Source organism: Lethenteron reissneri, chromosome 6 (assembly GCF_015708825.2).
Source record: "Lethenteron reissneri isolate LAM-NWPU_2019-01 chromosome 6, ASM1570882v1, whole genome shotgun sequence".
Taxonomy (NCBI): Eukaryota; Metazoa; Chordata; class Hyperoartia; order Petromyzontiformes; family Petromyzontidae; genus Lethenteron; species Lethenteron reissneri.
In genome coordinates, this window is record NC_083784.1 from 5,417,790 (window position 1) to 5,435,851 (window position 18,062).

Below are 18,062 nucleotides of genomic sequence, written 5' to 3' on the forward strand. Positions count from 1 at the left end.
TCCCTCCCATCCCCCCCTCCCATCCCTCCCTCCCTCGCTCCATCCCTCCCATCCCTCCCCTCCCCTCACTCCCCTTTCTCCCTCCCTCCCCTTTCTTCCTTCCTCACTCCCTCCCCTTTCTCCCTCCCTCCCTCCCCCATCCCCTCCCTTTCTCCATCCCTCCCTCCCTCCCCTTTCACCCTCCCTCCATCCCCCCCTCCCCTCCCTTTCTCCCTCCCTCCCCCCCTCCCCTCCCTTTCTCCATCCCTCCCTCCCTCCCCTTTCTCCCTCCCTCACTCCCCTCCCTCCCCTCTCTCCCTTCCCTCCCTCCCTCCCTCCCCTCCCTCCCTCCCCTCCCTCCCCCCTCCCTCCCTCCTGCCGCCCGGCCCCCATGCGCCCGCACAGATGGCGGAGCGCAGCGGCCGAGCTTTGAGTCAGAGCCGAGGGGAGGCGAGGGAATTAGAATGTGGATGTGGATGTGCGCGAGTGTGAGTGGATGCATGGGCGTATGCAGCAGTACGAGTGTGTGTATGAGTGTGTGGACAAGTGTGTCCAGGAGTGTGAGTGTGCGCAAAAGTGTGTATAGGAGCGTGAGTGTGTTTGCAGGATTGTCAGTGTGTGTACGAGTGTGAGTGTGTATATGAGTGTGAGTGTGTGCGCGAGTGTGTGTACGAGTGTGAGTGTGTGTATGAGTGTGTACAGGAGTGTGAGTGGGTGCACAAGTGTGTACACGAGTGTGAGTGTGTATATGAGTGTGTGTGTGTGTGTACACGAGTGTTTGTGTGTGGACCAGTGTGTGAGTGTACAAGAGTGTTACAGTGTGTGCGTGTGATTGAGAATGTGTAAAGTGTGAGTGAGTGTGTGTGAGTTGGGAGTGGTGGCCAACACGAGTAATAATTATCTGAACCGGTCAGAGGCCTCTCCTAGGTCGACTCAGCCTCAAATGAGTACCTAGTGTGGTGTGTAAACATCGCCACGGATTAGATAAAGGCGGTCGGCTGTGATGCTGCCACTCACCACCTCATGTCCCGTGCAGGCCTTCAAAGGTGCTCACTCAGAGCACTTGCCCCTACAGTCTGTTAAAGGCCATTCGGGAGATATTTATCTTTTGTATCAGTGGAAGCGTGTGTGTATGAGTGCTTTCGGAGCCCCAGATCCACTGCTCACAATCGTTAAGGATCTTCATGATGGTGAGCAGGCCGGATAAAGCCATTCCCCGTTGCACCTCTGTGTGTGACAAGGTTTCGAGATAAAAACAATTTTACCCTTCTATCTGGCAATTAAAACTGACACCTTTTTTACAAGAAGTCATGTTTACATAGACCACAATACCTCCAGTCATACTGCAAACAAAAAACATAACTCTGATAATGTGCACTATCCTTGAAGTTGATTGGTCCACACCCGAGACAGCTTTCCTTAGAGCCTAGTCTCACATGGGTTGGACCAGATGACGCCAAAAGGCGCACAAATTAAAGACAATGACTGCAGATATTGTGGTCTATGTAAACATGACTCCTTGTAAAAAAAGGTGTCAGTTTTGTTGCCAGATAGAAGGGTAAAAAAAAAACAATTATCATATTTTACTGGCAAATGAGGTTCCAAAGGTTTCGAGATGTTAACTACCTCGCCGGGTATACAGGAGGTCGTGGGTTCGTGCCTGACGCCTGCTGTATTTTTGTTCTCCCCGTGGTCGCGTGGATTTGTATCTGGGCCCTTAAGTTTTTCCCCTCCGCATTTAGAATCAATGTGCGTATTTGGCTGCTAGACATTGCCACGTGATGATAAGCCGTTGAGCTATCATTTGTGGCCAGGTCGCTTCTGAAAAAGAGCTGTTCAGCTCAGTGAACCTGACCTGGTAAAATAAAAAAAATTGTTGAGTGTTTAGGCTTCTCGTGGCACCTATGTGTGTGTGCTACACGTGGCACCTGTGTGTGTGTGCTAGACGTGGTACCTGTGTGTGTGCTACACTTGGTATCTATGTGTGTGTCCTACACTTGGTATCTATGTGTGTGTCCTACACGTGGTATCTATGTGTGTGTGCGCTACACGTAGCACCTATGTGTGTGTGCTACACGTGGTACCTGTGTGTGTGTGCTAGACGTGACACCTGTGTGTGTGCTACTCGTGGTACCTGTGTGTGCTACACATGTGACACGTGTGTGTGTGCTACACGTGACACATGTGTGTGCTACACATGTGACACGTGTGTGTGTGTGCTACACGTGGTACCTGTGTGTGTGCTACACGTGGTACCTGTGTGTGTGCTACACGTGGTACCTGTGTGTGTGCTACACGTGGTACCTGTGTGTGTGATACACGTGGCACCTGTGTGTGTGATACACGTGGCACCTGTGTGTGTGCTACACGTGGTACCTGTGTGTGTGTGCTAGACGTGGTACCTGTGTGTGTGCTACACTTGGTATCTATGTGTGTGTCCTACACTTGGTATCTATGTGTGTGTCCTACACGTGGTATCTATGTGTGTGTGCTACACGTAGCACCTATGTGTGTGTGCTACACGTGGTACCTGTGTGTGTGTGCTAGACGTGACACCTGTGTGTGTGCTACTCGTGGTACCTGTGTGTGCTATACATGTGACACGTGTGTGTGTGCTACACGTGACACATGTGTGTGCTACACATGTGACACGTGTGTGTGTGTGCTACACGTGGTACCTGTGTGTGTGCTACACGTGGTACCTGTGTGTGTGCTACACGTGGTACCTGTGTGTGTGCTACACGTGGTACCTGTGTGTGTGATACACGTGGCACCTGTGTGTGTGATACACGTGGCACCTGTGTGTGTGCTACACGTGGTACCTGTGTGTGTGATACACGTGACACCTGTGTGTGTGCTACACGTGGCACCTGTGTGTGTGCTACACGTGACACCTGTGTGTGTGCTACACGTGGTATCTATGTGTGTGTCCTACACGTGGTACTTGTGTGTGTGCTACACGTGACACGTGTATGTCCTACACGTGGTATCTATGTGTGTGTCCTACACGTGACACCTGTGTGTGTGCTACACGTGACACATGTGTGTGTGCTACACATGTGACACGTGTGTGTGTGCTACACGTGGCACCTGTGTGTGTCCTACACGTGACACCTGTGTGTGTGATACACATGTGACACGTGTGTGTGTGCTACACGTGGCACCTGTGCGTGTCCTACACGTGACACCTGTGTGTGTGCTACACATGTGACACGTGTGTGTGTGCTACACGTGGCACCTGTGTGTGTGCTACACGTGGCACCTGTGTGTGTGATACACGTGACACCTGTGTGTGTGCTACACATGTGACACGTGTGTGTGTGTGTGCTACACGTGGCACCTGTGCGTGTCTGCGTGCGCGTGTCTGTGTAGACGGACGCGGCCCTCATGTACGACGCCGTGCACGTGGTCTCGGCGGCGTCGCAGCGACTTCCCTCCATGACCGTGAGCTCGCTGCAGTGCCACCGCCACAAGCCCTGGAGGTTCGGGCCGCGGCTCATCGCGCTCATCCGAGAGGTGACGTCACCGCCCCCCCCCACACCCCCCACAATCCCCCACCCTACTACCCCCCCACACCCACCACCCCCCACACCCCCTACACCCCCCACACCCCCACACCCCCCAACCAACCACCCCCCCACACCCCCACCCCAACCCCACCACCCCACCACCCCCCCACACCCCCCACACCCCCACACCTCACCCTACCACCCACCCCACACCCCCCACACCCCCACACCCCCCACCACCCCCCAACACCCCCCAACACCCCCACACCCCCACACCCCCCACCACCCCCCCACACCCCACCCCACCCCCACACCCCCCAACCTACCACCCCCCCACACCCCCCACACCCCCCACCCTACCACCCCCACACCCCCCACCACTCCCCACCACCCCCCCACACCCACCACCCCCCACACCCCACCCCACCACACCCCCCACACCCCCCACACTCCCCTCAATCTCCCACCCTACCACACCCCCCACCCCCCCACACCCCCCACAATCTCCCACCCTACCACACCCCCCACCCCCCCACACCCCCACCCACCTCCCTGTGCTTACGTCCAATTTCAACAAGAATGCGGCTTGTTTCACAGACAGCGTCAGGTAGTATTTTAAGGCCGCGCCAGGACTTGTAATCCACCACGATGTGGGCCGTGAGCGGGAATCAAACTCGGGTTGGCCGGGTTCGCGGCGCAGTGCGCTAACCACTGTGCCACCGCTCATTTGCAAAGACAAATAAGCCCCCTAGAGCCTTCACAGACTGTTGGGGCAAGTGCTGTTTCGCGAGCACCTCTGAATATCGGCACGGTACACGACGGGGTGGGTGGCCAGCACCAGGCCCGGCCGCCTTTGTCTCCCCAATGTTGATGTTTACACACCGCACAAGATATTAATTTGAGACGGAGTCGACCTAGGGGAGGCACTGCCACACACACACACATATATATATACGAAGACAATGAGCTCCCCGTGTAAGCTCTATACTTTCTTGGGGCAAGCGCTGTTAGCGAGCAGCGGTGAAGAGCGGGCACGGCGCACGAGGGTCAGAGGTCAGGGTCGATTGGGGTCGCGACCTCCCCCACCGAGCGGGCCAGGGAGAGATTCCCCTGGGGAGGCCTAGGACCCGTGCAGGTGATCGTCACTGGCCTTCGTGGAATTGAACACGACCTCCGGGCCACACACCTGTACCCTACAGTCACGTGAGACCCCCCCCCCCTCCCCCCACGTGACGTGACCCCCACAGACGCAATGGGATGGACTCACGGGCAGGATCCGATTCAACAAGACGAACGGACTCAGGACGGACTTTGACCTCGACATCGTGAGCCTCCAAGAGGACGGACTCGAAAAGGTGAGGTCATCGGGTCACGGGAGACCGTGTCCACCCGAGTCTGTGTGTGTAAGTGCGCGTGTCTGTGTGTGTGTCTGTGTGTGTGTCCGGTGCTTGCTAACAGCACTTGCCCCTACAGTCTGTGAAGGCTATATGGGGGATCTTTGTCTGTGTGTGTGGGGAGCGGTAGTGTCGCAGTTAGCGCGCTGCGCTACGAACCTGGCGACCCGAGTTCGATTCCCACTCAAGGCCAACGCCAGTGACGATTATCTGAACCGGTCCTGGGCCTCCCCTAGGTCGACTCAGCCTCAAATGAGTACCTGGTGCGGTGTGTAAACATCGCCACTAGGGAGACAAAGGCGGCCGGGCGTGGGTCTGGCCACCCACCCCCTCGTGCGCCGTGCCGGCCTTCATAGGTGTTCGCTAACAGCACTTGCCCCAACAGCCTGTTACAGGATATACGGGGTATCATTGTCTTTGTACACGGGTATTGTTGTACGCGGGGATGGATGTGCCCGTTTACCTGTGTGCTATACACGCGTTCCTCTACACGTGTGCATACGTGGTGTCACCGTGCACCTGTGTGTGCACACACGCGTACTCCCCTGCACACAGGTGTGTACGCGATGCGCCTGCGTGCCTCTGTGTACCCATGCGCTCAAATGCACGAGTACAGGCATATGCCCGTGCACACGCTTGCACGGATATACTCGTGTACTCGTATATCTGTGCATACACGTGTACCCACGTGTACCCATGTACACTCGTGTACGCACGTGTACCCATGTACACTCGTGTACACACGTGTACCCATGTACACACGTGTATCCATGTACACTCGTGTACCCATGTACCCACGTGTATCCATGTACACTCGTGTACCCACGTGTACCCATGTACACTCGTGTATCCATGTACACTCGTGTACCCATGTACCCACGTGTATCCATGTACACTCGTGTACCCACGTGTACCCATGTACACTCGTGTACACACGTGTACCCATGTACACACGTGTATCCATGTACACTCGTGTACCCATGTACCCACGTGTATCCATGTACACTCGTGTACCCACGTGTACCCATGTACACTCGTGTATCCATGTACACTCGTGTACCCATGTACCCACGTGTATCCATGTACACTCGTGTACCCACGTGTACCCATGTACACTCGTGTACACACGTGTACCCATGTACACACGTGTATCCATGTACACTCGTGTACCCATGTACCCACGTGTATCCATGTACACTCGTGTACCCACGTGTACCCATGTACACTCGTGTACACACGTGTACCCATGTACACACGTGTATCCATGTACACTCGTGTACCCATGTACCCACGTGTACCCATGTACACTCGTGTACCCACGTGTACCCATGTACACTCGTGTACACACGTGTACCCATGTACACACGTGTATCCATGTACACTCGTGTACCCATGTACACACGTGTATCCATGTACACACGTGTACCCATGTACACACGTGTACCCATGTACCCATTTGTATCCATGTACACTCTTGTACATGTCAACCCGAACACCCATCTCATCCTCGTGTACACTTAGGCAACCGTGTCCTCATGCACCCATGTGTACACAGGCCCTCCGCATGTGTCCGTGCGTGGATGCACACGCAGGTTCATGTGCACACGTCTGCGTGTGCGTGGGGTAGCGGTTAGCGCTGTGCTACGATCCCGGCGACCCGAGTTCGATTCCCGCTCATGGCCAACACCCAGTGACGATTATCTGAACCGTTCCTGGGCCTCCCCTAGGTCGACTCAGCCTCAAATGAGTACCCGGTGCGGTGTGTAAGCATCGCCGCTGGGGAGACAAAGGCGGCCGGGCGTGGTGAAGGCCACCCACCCCCTCGTGTACCGATCCGGCCTAGATAGGTGCACAGCACTTGCCCCTACAGTCTGTTAAGGCTATACAGGGGATCTTTGTTTAGTGTGTGCACGTGATATTTCCATGACATATACGTGTACCGGCCGGCGTGACCACCACGTGATGATTCTCGGTGCAGCTTTTGGCTGCTCGTAGCAGCGGCTCTGAGCCCACCATCGGACAAAGGCGGCGGTCACCGCATCAGACGCGTTTCTGCGGCCGTCTGGAACGCTCTCTCCTTCCGACATGAGGAGGCCGCTGGGAACTCTGTGCACGTGCAAATCGTCATCTACATTGGAAGCTCGTTTATTTGGGAACTGCTTTTTGTGTTTAGTTTGTTACCCTCCCCCCCCCCCCCGTAACTCCGATGAGCACGGTTTGGCTACGTGCGGTGCGAAAGAAGTTCTACATCCATAACATGTACATGCATTATAGATGCATTGCGAACATACGTGTGTATCCACATACATGTGTAGCAAATTATAGACACACATTGAGTTAACATTTACATAATATACATATCATTAAACATACATTACACATACTATTTGGATTTTCGGTAAAGTCACGTAGGTAAAAAAAATGAAAACAAATAAATGTAATCACGACGTTTCGGGCACAACACCAAAAAAAACAAAGAGTATGTATCTTGGCAGTCACGAAAACTTCAAATCTAGAATACATTACACATGCACGAATTTGTGCAAGGATATGATACACAGTACATGCATAGCCAGGATATACACACGAATGTATACAGACGCACAGTACACGTGTATCGCTAAATACATGCATGGCGAGTATATATATGCACGAAATACACATATACTCTTCATGTATAGCGAGACGTATCCGTCAATACACACGGAAATTAAGTAATCGCGCACGACGTCAATATTCACGCATAGTGACTAAAATACCTGTACGGCGCTTATACATGCACATCAACTATACATGTGTGTATCAATATCCATGCATACCAATATATGTATGCGAAGCGAGTGTACATGCGTAGATAAGCACAATATACCGCGGCATGTGCACACATCGTGTGTACCCCATGTATGGCAGTCATACGTGCATAGCTGTACACACGCATGTGTGCAGAGCAGTTCATCAGCATGCGCGTAGCATGCACAGCATGGAGACCTGTGCAGCGCCTATACGTGGATACCTGTGCAAGGACGAACACCTGCTTAGTAGCGAGAGGTGGCTGTAGCGATGCTGTTGCAGGGACAGCTCCAGCACGGCTGCTGTAGCCCCCCTCCTCCTCCTCACCTCCCCCCCTCCCCCCCCTCGCGCGGACTTCATTGAGGTCACGCAGAGTCGGTAATGAGGTCACGTGAGCCAATTATCGGTACTCGTGGAGAGACGCAGTGCGGGGCGAGATGCGGGCCGTGTGTGCGTGTGTGTGTACGTACACGTGGGTAAACATGTGTGTAAACATGTGTTCGCGAATGTACAGGTGTGAGTCTACGCGTGTGTTCGTGCACGCGTGGGTACGTGAGTGTACATGTGTGTGTTCACGTGAGTGTACAGGTGTGTGTGTACGTTTGTGCGCACGTGCGTGTGAGTGTACAGGTGTGTACGTGAGTGTACAGGAGTGTGTGTGTGTAGCTGAGTGCACTGGTGTGAGCGCATATGTGTGCGGGAATACACGCGTGTGTGTGAGTACGCCAGTGTGCACGTGTATGTACAGGTATGTGAGTGTGGGCACAGGAGTGTGTGTATACGTAAGTGTGTGTGTGTGCACAAGTGTGTGAGTGTGTGTACATGTATGTGAGTATGTGTAGAGGTGTGTGTGTGTGTGTACAGGTGTGTGAGTGTGTGTACATGTATGTGAATGTGTGTACATGTGTGTATGCAGGAGTGTGTGTACACGTGTGTGAGTGTGTGTACATGTATGTGAGTGTGTGTACAGGTATGTGTACAGGAGTGTGTGTGTACACGTGAGTGAGTGTGTGTGTACAGGTGTGTGTATGTACAGGTGTGTGAGTGTGTGTACACGTGTGTGAGTACGTGTAGAGGTGTGTGTGTGTACAGGTGTGTGTGTCTGTCCTGTCTGTACACGTGAGTGAGTGTGTGTACAAGTGTGTGTATGTACAGGTGTGTGAGTGTGTGTACATGTATGTGAGTTTGTGTACAGGAGTGTGTGTACACGTGAGTGTGTGTGTACACGTGAGTGTGTGTGTACAGGTGTGAGTGTGTGTATGTACAGGTGTGTGAGTATGTGTACACGTGTGTGTCCCCAAGCCCACACGCGTCTCCGGCCCCGACTCTGCTCTGCATGGCGGTGTATGGAGCAAGGTGCGTGACTCCACGTCTGTGTGTGTGTTACTATATATGTACACGCATATATAACACACGCACAATGCAATGGAAACACACACATACATACACACACCCCAATGACACACGCCCCTCGCTATCTCACACACACTCACTGCCACGTATTGACACTCACGCAAGCTCACACTCCCCAACTTAACTCTCACAAACACAAAGATAAAGAGTCCCCGTATAGCCTTAACCGATTGTTGGGACAAGTGCTGTGAGCGAACACATATGAAGGCCGGCACGGCACACGAGGAGGGGGGGATGAATGGGTAAGAACCACGCCCGGCCGCCTTAGGCTCCGTAGTGGCGATGTTTACACACAGGAGCAGGTACTCATTTGAGGCTGAGTCGACGTAGGGGAGGGCCAGGACAGATTCAAATAATCATCACTTGTGTTGACCGTGAGTGAGAATCGAACACGGGTCTCCGGGTTCGTAGCGCAGCGCGTTGAACCGATACACTACCGCTCCCCAAAGACACTTACACAGACACTCACACATAGACACTCACACAGACACTCACACAGACACTCACACAGACACACTCACACAGACACACTCACACAGACACTCACACGGACACTCACACAGACACACTCACACAGACACACTCACACAGACACTCGCACAGACACTCACACAGACACACTCACACAGACACTCACACAGACACAGACACTCACATAGACACTCACACACTCACACAGACACACAGACACTCACACAGACACACAGACACACAGACACTCACACAGCCACTCACACAGACACAGACACTCACACAGCCACTCACACAGACACAGACACTCACACAGACACAGACACTCACACAGACACTCACACAGACACAGACACTCACACAGACACTCACACAGACACAGACACTCACACAGACACTCACACAGACACACTCACACAGACACACTCACACAGACACTCACACAGACACTCACATAGACACTCACACACTCACACAGACACACAGACACACAGCCACTCACACAGAAACAGACACTCACACAGCCACTCACACAGACACAGACACTCACACAGACACTCACACAGACACAGACACTCACACAGACACTCACTCACACAGACACTCACACAGCCACGCGTGACCCCGTGAGTTCACCGCCACCGTTCATCACAAGTGTCCACTGCCCTCGGGGTCACGCGTTCGGTTTAACCCAGACCGCCCCCGCACCCCCCCCCCCGACCCATTTCCCCTCCCCCCTCCCCCGGCGGCGCTAATAGAGTGGGGGGGGGGGGCTCTCTCTCTGTCGTTTTAAAAAAATGGAACTCCAATGACGTCACCCCAGCTCGCTCTCCGTCACGTGCTGGGCGCGGGGGTTGGTGGCAGCGGGGTGAGACGGCGTCTTTGGAGCGGAGAGGCGGCGAGGGGGGGTTGGGGGTGATAGAGCCGGGGGTGGGGGTCAAGGGGGGTGGGGGTCAAGGGGGGTGTGAGGGCAGGGAGGGTGGTGGGGGCAGGGGGGGGTGGTGGGGGCAGGGGGGGCAGGGGGGGGCTCTGATTAGACCGCGGGCATTCCCTCGCACCTGCGTTCCACTCTTCGCTAAGAGCGTGGCAGGTGGAACGGGTCTCTGATGTGAGATTGGTGGTGGAGGGGAGGGGGTGGCGGGGGTGGAGGGGAGGGGGTGGCGGGGGGTGGGCGGTGTTCGTGTTGATGGGAGGAGAGGGGGGGGGGGCCTTGCGGGGTGGTCAGCAGTCAATCTTGGGCCTCGTGCTGGGTGGAGTCGTGGACCCTGGGGGGTCGTGGTCATCACGTGACTCGAGGGGGTTCGGCCACACGAGGCGCGCTCAGCGTGGCGATTCGATTGGTGCTGGCTCTGCCGGGTGGCGGAGGGCTTTGGCGAAATGAATGGGGCCGGATCGATACGTGCACACAAAGCCCATCGACGTCGTCATACAGCCGCGAGAACGCACGCGTTGAGCTGATGATGTTGATGTCGTGTTGGTGTTAGGGGGTCGTGGTAGTCTAGCGGCGAGCGCGCTCCTGTACGAAGCGAGCCACCCGAGTTCGATCGCCACTCACGGCCAACATCGGTGGGGATTATTTGTATCGGTCCTGGAACCTCCGCTGGGTCTTCTCAACCTTGAACGAGTGTCTTTGGTAGCTGTGTGTGAACGTCGGCACTTGGGGCAGACACAGGGCGCCGTGCTGACCTTCATAGGTGCTCGATAACCGCACTTGCCCATCCACAATCTGTGAAGGCGATACGGCGGGCAAGTGTTGTGAGAGGGAGCGATCGAAGCGCTGCACACGTGGACTGCAATCCAGTTCTGTGGAGGCGTCCAGGAGGAGCCGTACCCTGACTCCGCCAGGATAGCGCAGTGCAGCCAGTGGACTAATCGCCATCTGTTTCCATCTGTACGGGGATAGAGCGTTGCCCCCTCTCGCGCAAGGCGCGGGTTTATTTCTACGGGATGCTCCGCTTCCCTCCTCCCCATGTGAATAATAAACGCGAGTCGTCACCGATCGACTGGAAACATCTTAAATTAAAAACCACGTGTAGCAGCTGGACTAGCCCCCTGAAAAGCGAGCGCCGTCACTCAGCGTGGCTCTCCGCGATAAATAAGCAAGCTGTTGATTCGCACATTGCCTAGCAGATGTTGGTACATATTCTTAGGTTTTTTTCGGTAAAGTCACGTAGGTAAACAAAATTAAATTAATAAAAGTAAAAAAAAAATTAAATAAAAATCACGACGTTTCGGAGGCAACACAAGCTTCCGTCTTCAGTTGGAACCGTCACAGCACGATTGCTGTATCAAGTGATACAGCTATCGTGCTGAAGACGGAAGCTTGTGTTGCCTCCGAAACGTCGTGATTTTTATTCTACTTTTATTAACTTTAAATGTTTTACCTACGTGACTTTACCGAAAACAACCTAAGAATATGAATCCTTGCAGTCACGAAAACTTCAAATCAAGATGTTGGTACGTTGCGTCGTACGCAGCCGACCGTGCTAATCGGAGGTTGCAAACGGGCGAACGTGAAAGGGGGTCGGTGGCGTCCGCGTGGCGTCGTTGCGGCGTCAGTGGTGGCTGCAGTGGCGGCGTCAGTGGCAGCGGCAGTGGCGGCTGCAGTGGCGGCGGCAGTGGTGGCTGCAGTGGCGGCGGCAGTGGTGGCTGCAGTGGCGGCGGCAGTGGTGGCTGCAGTGGCGGCTGCAGTGGCGGCGGCAGTGGCGGCTGCAGTGGTAGCGGCAGTGGCGGCTGCAGTGGCGGCGGCAGTGGTGGCTGCAGTGGTAGCGGCAGTGGCGGCTGCAGTGGTAGCGGCAGTGGTGGCTGCAGTCCCGATCCGTTGCGAGTCTTGGTCCACGCCGCGGGCTGACAGCTCCCGGCCTGGGTTGGGGAGGGGAGCGACACAGCCATTGATCCGAGTCCTAATGAGATTGGCTCCGATGCAGCTATCCCCCCCCCCACCACCACACCCCCCACCCCCCCACCCCCCCCACACCTTATCCAGACTCAGTTCATTACAGAGATGCGCAACGTGGACCAGAGTCTAATGGACATTGCGCAGATCAGGAGAGATAGACGAGCGTGTGTGTGTGTCTGTGTGTGTGTGTTTGTGTGTCTGTGTGTCTGTGTGTGTGTGTGTGTTTGTGTGTCTGTGTGTGTGTGTGTTTGTGTGTGTCTGTGTGTCTGTGTGTGTGTGTCTTTGTGTGTGTGTCTGTGTGTGTGTCTCTGTGTGTCTGTGTGTTGTGTGTCTGTGTGTGTCTGTCTGTGTGTTGTGTGTCTGTGTGTGTCTGTCTGTGTGTTTGTGTGTCTGTGTGTGTCTGTCTGTGTGTTTGTGTGTCTGTCTCTGTGTGTGTGTCTATGTGTGTTTCTATGTGTTTGTCTCTGTGTGTGTGTCTGTGTGTGTGTCTCTGTGTGTCTCTGTGTGTGTGTCTCTGTGTGTGTGTGTCTATGTGTGTGTCTATGTGTTTGTCTCTGTGTGTGTGTCTGTGTGTGTGTCTCTGTGTGTGTGTCTCTGTGTGTGTGTCTGTGTGTGTGTCTCTGTGTGTGTGTCTGTGTGTGTGTCTCTGTGTGTGTGTCTGTGTGTGTGTGTCTCTGTGTGTGTGTTTTTGTGTGTCTGTCTGTGTGTTTGTGTCTGTCTCTGTGTGTGTGTGTCTATGTGTGTGTCTATGTGTTTGTCTCTGTGTGTGTGTCTGTGTGTGTGTGTGTCTGTGTGTGTGTCTGTCTGTGTGTTTGTGTGTCTGTGTGTCTGTGTGTGTCTGTCTGTGTGTTTGTGTGTGTCTGTCTCTGTGTGTGTGTGTCTATGTGTGTTTCTATGTGTTTGTCTCTGTGTGTGTGTCTGTGTGTGTGTCTCTGTGTGTCTCTGTGTGTGTGTCTCTGTGTGTGTGTGTCTCTGTGTGTATGTTTGTCTGTGTGTGTGTCTGTGTGTGTGTATATGTCTGTGTTTATGTGTTTGTCTGTGTGTGTGTCTTTGTGTGTCTGTGTGTGTGTGTCTCTGTGTGTGTGTCGTTGTGTGTGTGTTTGTGTGTCTGTGTGTTTGTGTCTGTCTCTGTGTGTGTGTGTCTATGTGTGTTTCTATGTGTTTGTCTCTGTGTGTGTGTCTGTGTGTGTGTCTCTGTGTGTGTGTCTCTGTGTGTGTGTCTCTGTGTGTGTGTCTCTGTGTGTGTGTCTCTGTGTGTATGTTTGTCTCTGTGTGTGTGTCTGTGTGTGTGTCTATGTGTGTTTCTATGTGTTTGTCTCTGTGTGTGTGTCTCTGTGTGTGTGTCTCTGTGTGTGTGTCTCTGTGTGTGTCTCTGTGTGTGTCTCTGTGTGTATGTTTGTCTTTGTGTGTGTGTCTGTGTGTGTATATGTCTGTGTTTATGTGTTTGTCTCTGTGTGTGTCTTTGTGTGTGTGTGTCTCTGTGTGTGTGTCTCTGTGTTTGTGTGTGTCTGTCTCTGTGTGTGTATCTCTGTGTGTGTGTACCTGGTGCGGTGTGTAAACATTGTCACTAGGGAGACAAAGGCGGTCGGGCGGGGTGCTGGCCACCCACCCCCTCGTGTACCGTTCCGGCCTTCATAGGTGCTCGCTAACAGCACTTGCCCCTACAGTCTGTTAAGGCTACACGGGGGATCTTTGTCTTTATAGTGTCTCTGTATGTGTGCCTCTATGTGTGTGTCTCTGTCGACTCAGCCTCAAATGAGTACCTGGTGCGGTGTGTAAACATCGCCACTGGGGAGACAAAGGCGGCCGGGCGTGGTGCTGGCCACCCACCCCCTCGTCCGCCATTTCGGCGGACGAGGGGGTGGGTGGCCACAATACCTGTTAATGGCTATTCGGTGGATCTTTGTATTTGTATCCGTGTAACTGTGTATGTGTGTCTAAGTGTGTAAATATGTGTGTACGTGTGTAAGTGGGGAGCGGTGGCGGATTGGTTAGCACACTGCGTTGCTAACCCGGCGACGCGAGTTCAATTCCCACTTACGGCCAACACCGGCGACGAATATCTGTGCCTCTCCCTCGGCCAGTTATCCAACCTATAGCACCTGGGTCTCTCCCGTGACGGCCTCCTGCCAGCAGCAGCGAGAGACTTCCACAGTCCACACTCAACACGTACCGGCCTTAAAGTGCACCTAGCCTGGCACAGGCGCTGTGACACCATCACTTCGTGGCGAATGGCGGCTTTTGTTATTGCGGCTGCTTCTGTTACATGTGCGCACATGTTACATGTGTGTATACGCGTGGCATGTGCATCTGGAATACGTAGAATCTGCGCTCCGGGCACTTCCACGGATTTCCTATTTCTCCCCCCCCCTCCTCCCCTACCCCGCCCCTCGCTGTTATCTCCGCGCTGCTGATATCGCTCATTGCTCCGTCTCTGCCGCTATCGATGGGAGGTGGGGAGGGGGGGTGCGTGGGGGGGGGGGCGTGGGGGGGTGCGTGGGGGGGGGGCGTGTGGGTACACCGCACACAAAGCCCCTGAGCCCCAATCCACTGCTGGATGAGCACACTCCACCTGGTTCGTGCGTGCTGGGCAATGCGGGCAGCAGGAAAGCGGCCTCCCCACCCCCCTCTACTGAACGCCGTTCGTCACGCTTGGCTCGTGATCGTCTCATCCTGGGAGGGAGGGGGGGTGGAATGGAGGGTGGGGGGATGGGGGATGGAGGGTGGGGGGAGGACTCGTTGAGAGTCTCACGGAAGATCCCAGTTCCATCACCGTTGTTGTTCTCACGCCCCGGAGTTGCCAGCCCGATGCTGCTGCTGCTGTCACGGCCGTGGAGGCGTCGGGATGAGGCTCCCCGCAAATGACACAGCGCGCCACTCTCTCTCTCTCTCCCTGCCCGTCTCTCTGTCTCTCGTTTCATTTCTCTCTCTCTCTCTGTCTGTCTCCCTCTGTCTCGCTGTGTCTCGCTCTCCCTTCCTCTCTCGCCCCTCGTGCCCTCTCTCTCTTTCCGTCTCTCGTTTCCTCTTTCTTTTGTCGTACGATCAGAGGAAACAAGAAGATGCTCGGTGTAGTCGGCACTTTTCTTCGTTCATCATTTCGTTGTTTTTTTTCCAATGCTTTGCTTTATGTGCCCCCCGCCTCCTTTTAAATGAAAGATTTCACAACATATTTTACGCTTTCTCTCCCTGTCTCCCTCTGTGCCTCTCTATCGTTTCCTCTCTCTCTGTTTCTCTCCCGGTCTCGCTCTCCCTGTCACACTCTCTCTCCCTCTCTCGCCCCACGCGCCCTCTCTCTCCTGTACGTGCGTTAGCGCTTTACGCGCTATCGATGCGCTCTTTATGAGTTTCTCCCGACAAAGCTTATCCGATGATAACTTTAAACACATCATCAGTCTGCCTGCCCGGGGCGAGGGGTGCGCAGCAATGGGGATGAGGGAGGGGGGGGGGTGAATTCCCCCGTACCCTCCCTCCCTCCGCAGACCCCACAAACCCCTCCTCCCATCTCGCTCAACGCGTAGTTGGGACTCCCAAGAAGACGCGCATCATCATCATCATCCGTGCAGATAATCATCGCCCTGAGCGAAACCCCGGTATATAGAGAGAGTTGTGTGGATATTAGCGACTTCGCCAGCGTCATCAGCCATGATCTATCCACTGCTGGGTGAAGGCTGTCCCCAAATCGTCCCCGGGTACCTCTCGCCATCCTGCGGTCTGACAGAGATCTACCCTCGTGCACGCGAGCTGATCTCAACATCATCATCATTACCACCACCACCATCATCACCATCATCATTATTACCATCATCATTACCATCATTATTACCATCATCACCTTCATCATTACCATCATTATTACCATCATCACCATCATCATTACCATCATTATTACCATCATCACCATCATCATTACCATCATTATTACTATCATCACCATCATCATTATCATCATTATTACCATCATCACCATCATCATTACCATCATTATTACCATCATCACCATCATCATTACCATCATTATTACCATCATTATTACCATCATCATTACCATCATTATTACCATCATTACCATCATCATTACCATCATAATCATCATTGCTCCGTCTCCTCTCGCCGTGAAGGCTCCTGGCCCAGCCCCTTCTCCTCTCGCTCATCTTCGACTCTGCTGGGCGGATCTCTGTCTGTGTGCTGTGAAGAAGGCCCATAGCCCGAAACGTCGCCTGTTATACGTTTTCTTTTCAGTCCACCATGGTGTTGTTACCGACGAACGTGTTGGAGTTTTTTCGAGTAATTTTTCTTGGTTGTCTGCGTGATGATGAAGACGATGATGTCCGCTGTGACGTGCAGATCAGCATTGTGGACATTTACAACAATGTTGGAGAGTACGCATAAAGAAGCGTTGAAAGACAGCCAGAGAGAGAGACACGCGGCTCAGAGGGAATCACTCGGACAGACAGCCAGAGAGAGAGAGACACGTGACTCAGAGGGGATCACACGGACAGACAGCCAGAGAGAGAGACACGTGGCTCAGAGGGGATCACTCGGACAGACAGCCAGAGAGAGGGACACGTGACATAGAGAACACACAGCGAGCAATGCAACTGGACGTCAGTGTGTGTGCGTGCGAGGCCAAACGACACAATTTTAATGTTGTTTCCATAATAGAGGTTTTATTGGCTTAGATCACGTACATAAATATTAAACCCGCCACCTACCCCGGCAGGGTAAACCGACTGGGTTAACGGCACATTTATATTTACGCGATCTAACAACAACAACAAAACTCTATTATGGATCATATTGGTCACGAAAGCCGTGCGATGTGTTAAACCGAATTTCTATACCCTGCGTCTAAATGCAGACGCCATCCCACGGAGTCGCACCCGTGGAGACAGAGCGATACAATCATCTCGCGCGCGCGGGGGGTCAAATTGATTGTCCCGCCGGCGGATCGTGAGATATGGTGATGGGAGGGGAGGTGGGGGATTCATCCAGCAGTGAATAGCTCATGGCTCATGACGACAATTCGTTTGACATCGCTGCTACTCGGCTACAGATCGTTCGCCGTGACTTTGCCTCTACCCACCTGATGACTGCGTCTCGTCTGGGAGACCACAGCTTCGACGTTTCGAACTTCAGACCTCCTTCAGGAAATGTCTACGAGTCCCCTATAATCTCCCCTGCCCCCCCGCGCCGCCGCCTCCTCTTCACGTGCACCCCTCCATCAATCCGCTCCCACCCCATGCTCCCCCATCCACCCTCACCCACCTCATCCTGATCCCCCACCCTCCCCCTTCTCTACCTCGATCTTTCTGCCCCCTCCCTCCCTCTCTCTTTCTCTCCCCACCTCCTCCCCCTCCATCCCCTCCCTCTCTTTTTTTTACGATCAGTGGAAACAAGAAGATGCTCGGTGTATTCGGCACTTTGTTTCGTTCATCATTTCGTAATTTTTTTTTTATGTAACCCTCGCTCGCTCGCTCTCTCGCTCGCTCCCTCCCTCTCTCCCCCCCCCCCGTCCACGCTCTCTGAGCCCCGATGGGAAACGCGATGCTTCATCTTTGCAGGTGTCATACATAATCCATCATGCGAACACGTGTCTCCCACGTGTCT

The 18,062-nt window shown here is 53.9% G+C and overlaps 1 protein-coding gene across 1 annotated transcript in view; it reads left to right on the forward strand.

Moving 5' to 3' along the window:
* The window catches only part of LOC133355111 (glutamate receptor ionotropic, kainate 2-like), a 61,584-nt gene that overhangs the window by 19,777 nt on the left and 23,745 nt on the right, over positions 1-18,062 (forward strand). The window contains exons 7-9 of the mRNA XM_061572414.1: positions 3,352-3,495; positions 4,736-4,843; positions 8,975-9,028. Of these exons, the coding sequence (XP_061428398.1) occupies positions 3,352-3,495; positions 4,736-4,843; positions 8,975-9,028 (306 nt within the window). The remainder of the gene's footprint in view (positions 1-3,351; positions 3,496-4,735; positions 4,844-8,974; positions 9,029-18,062) is intronic.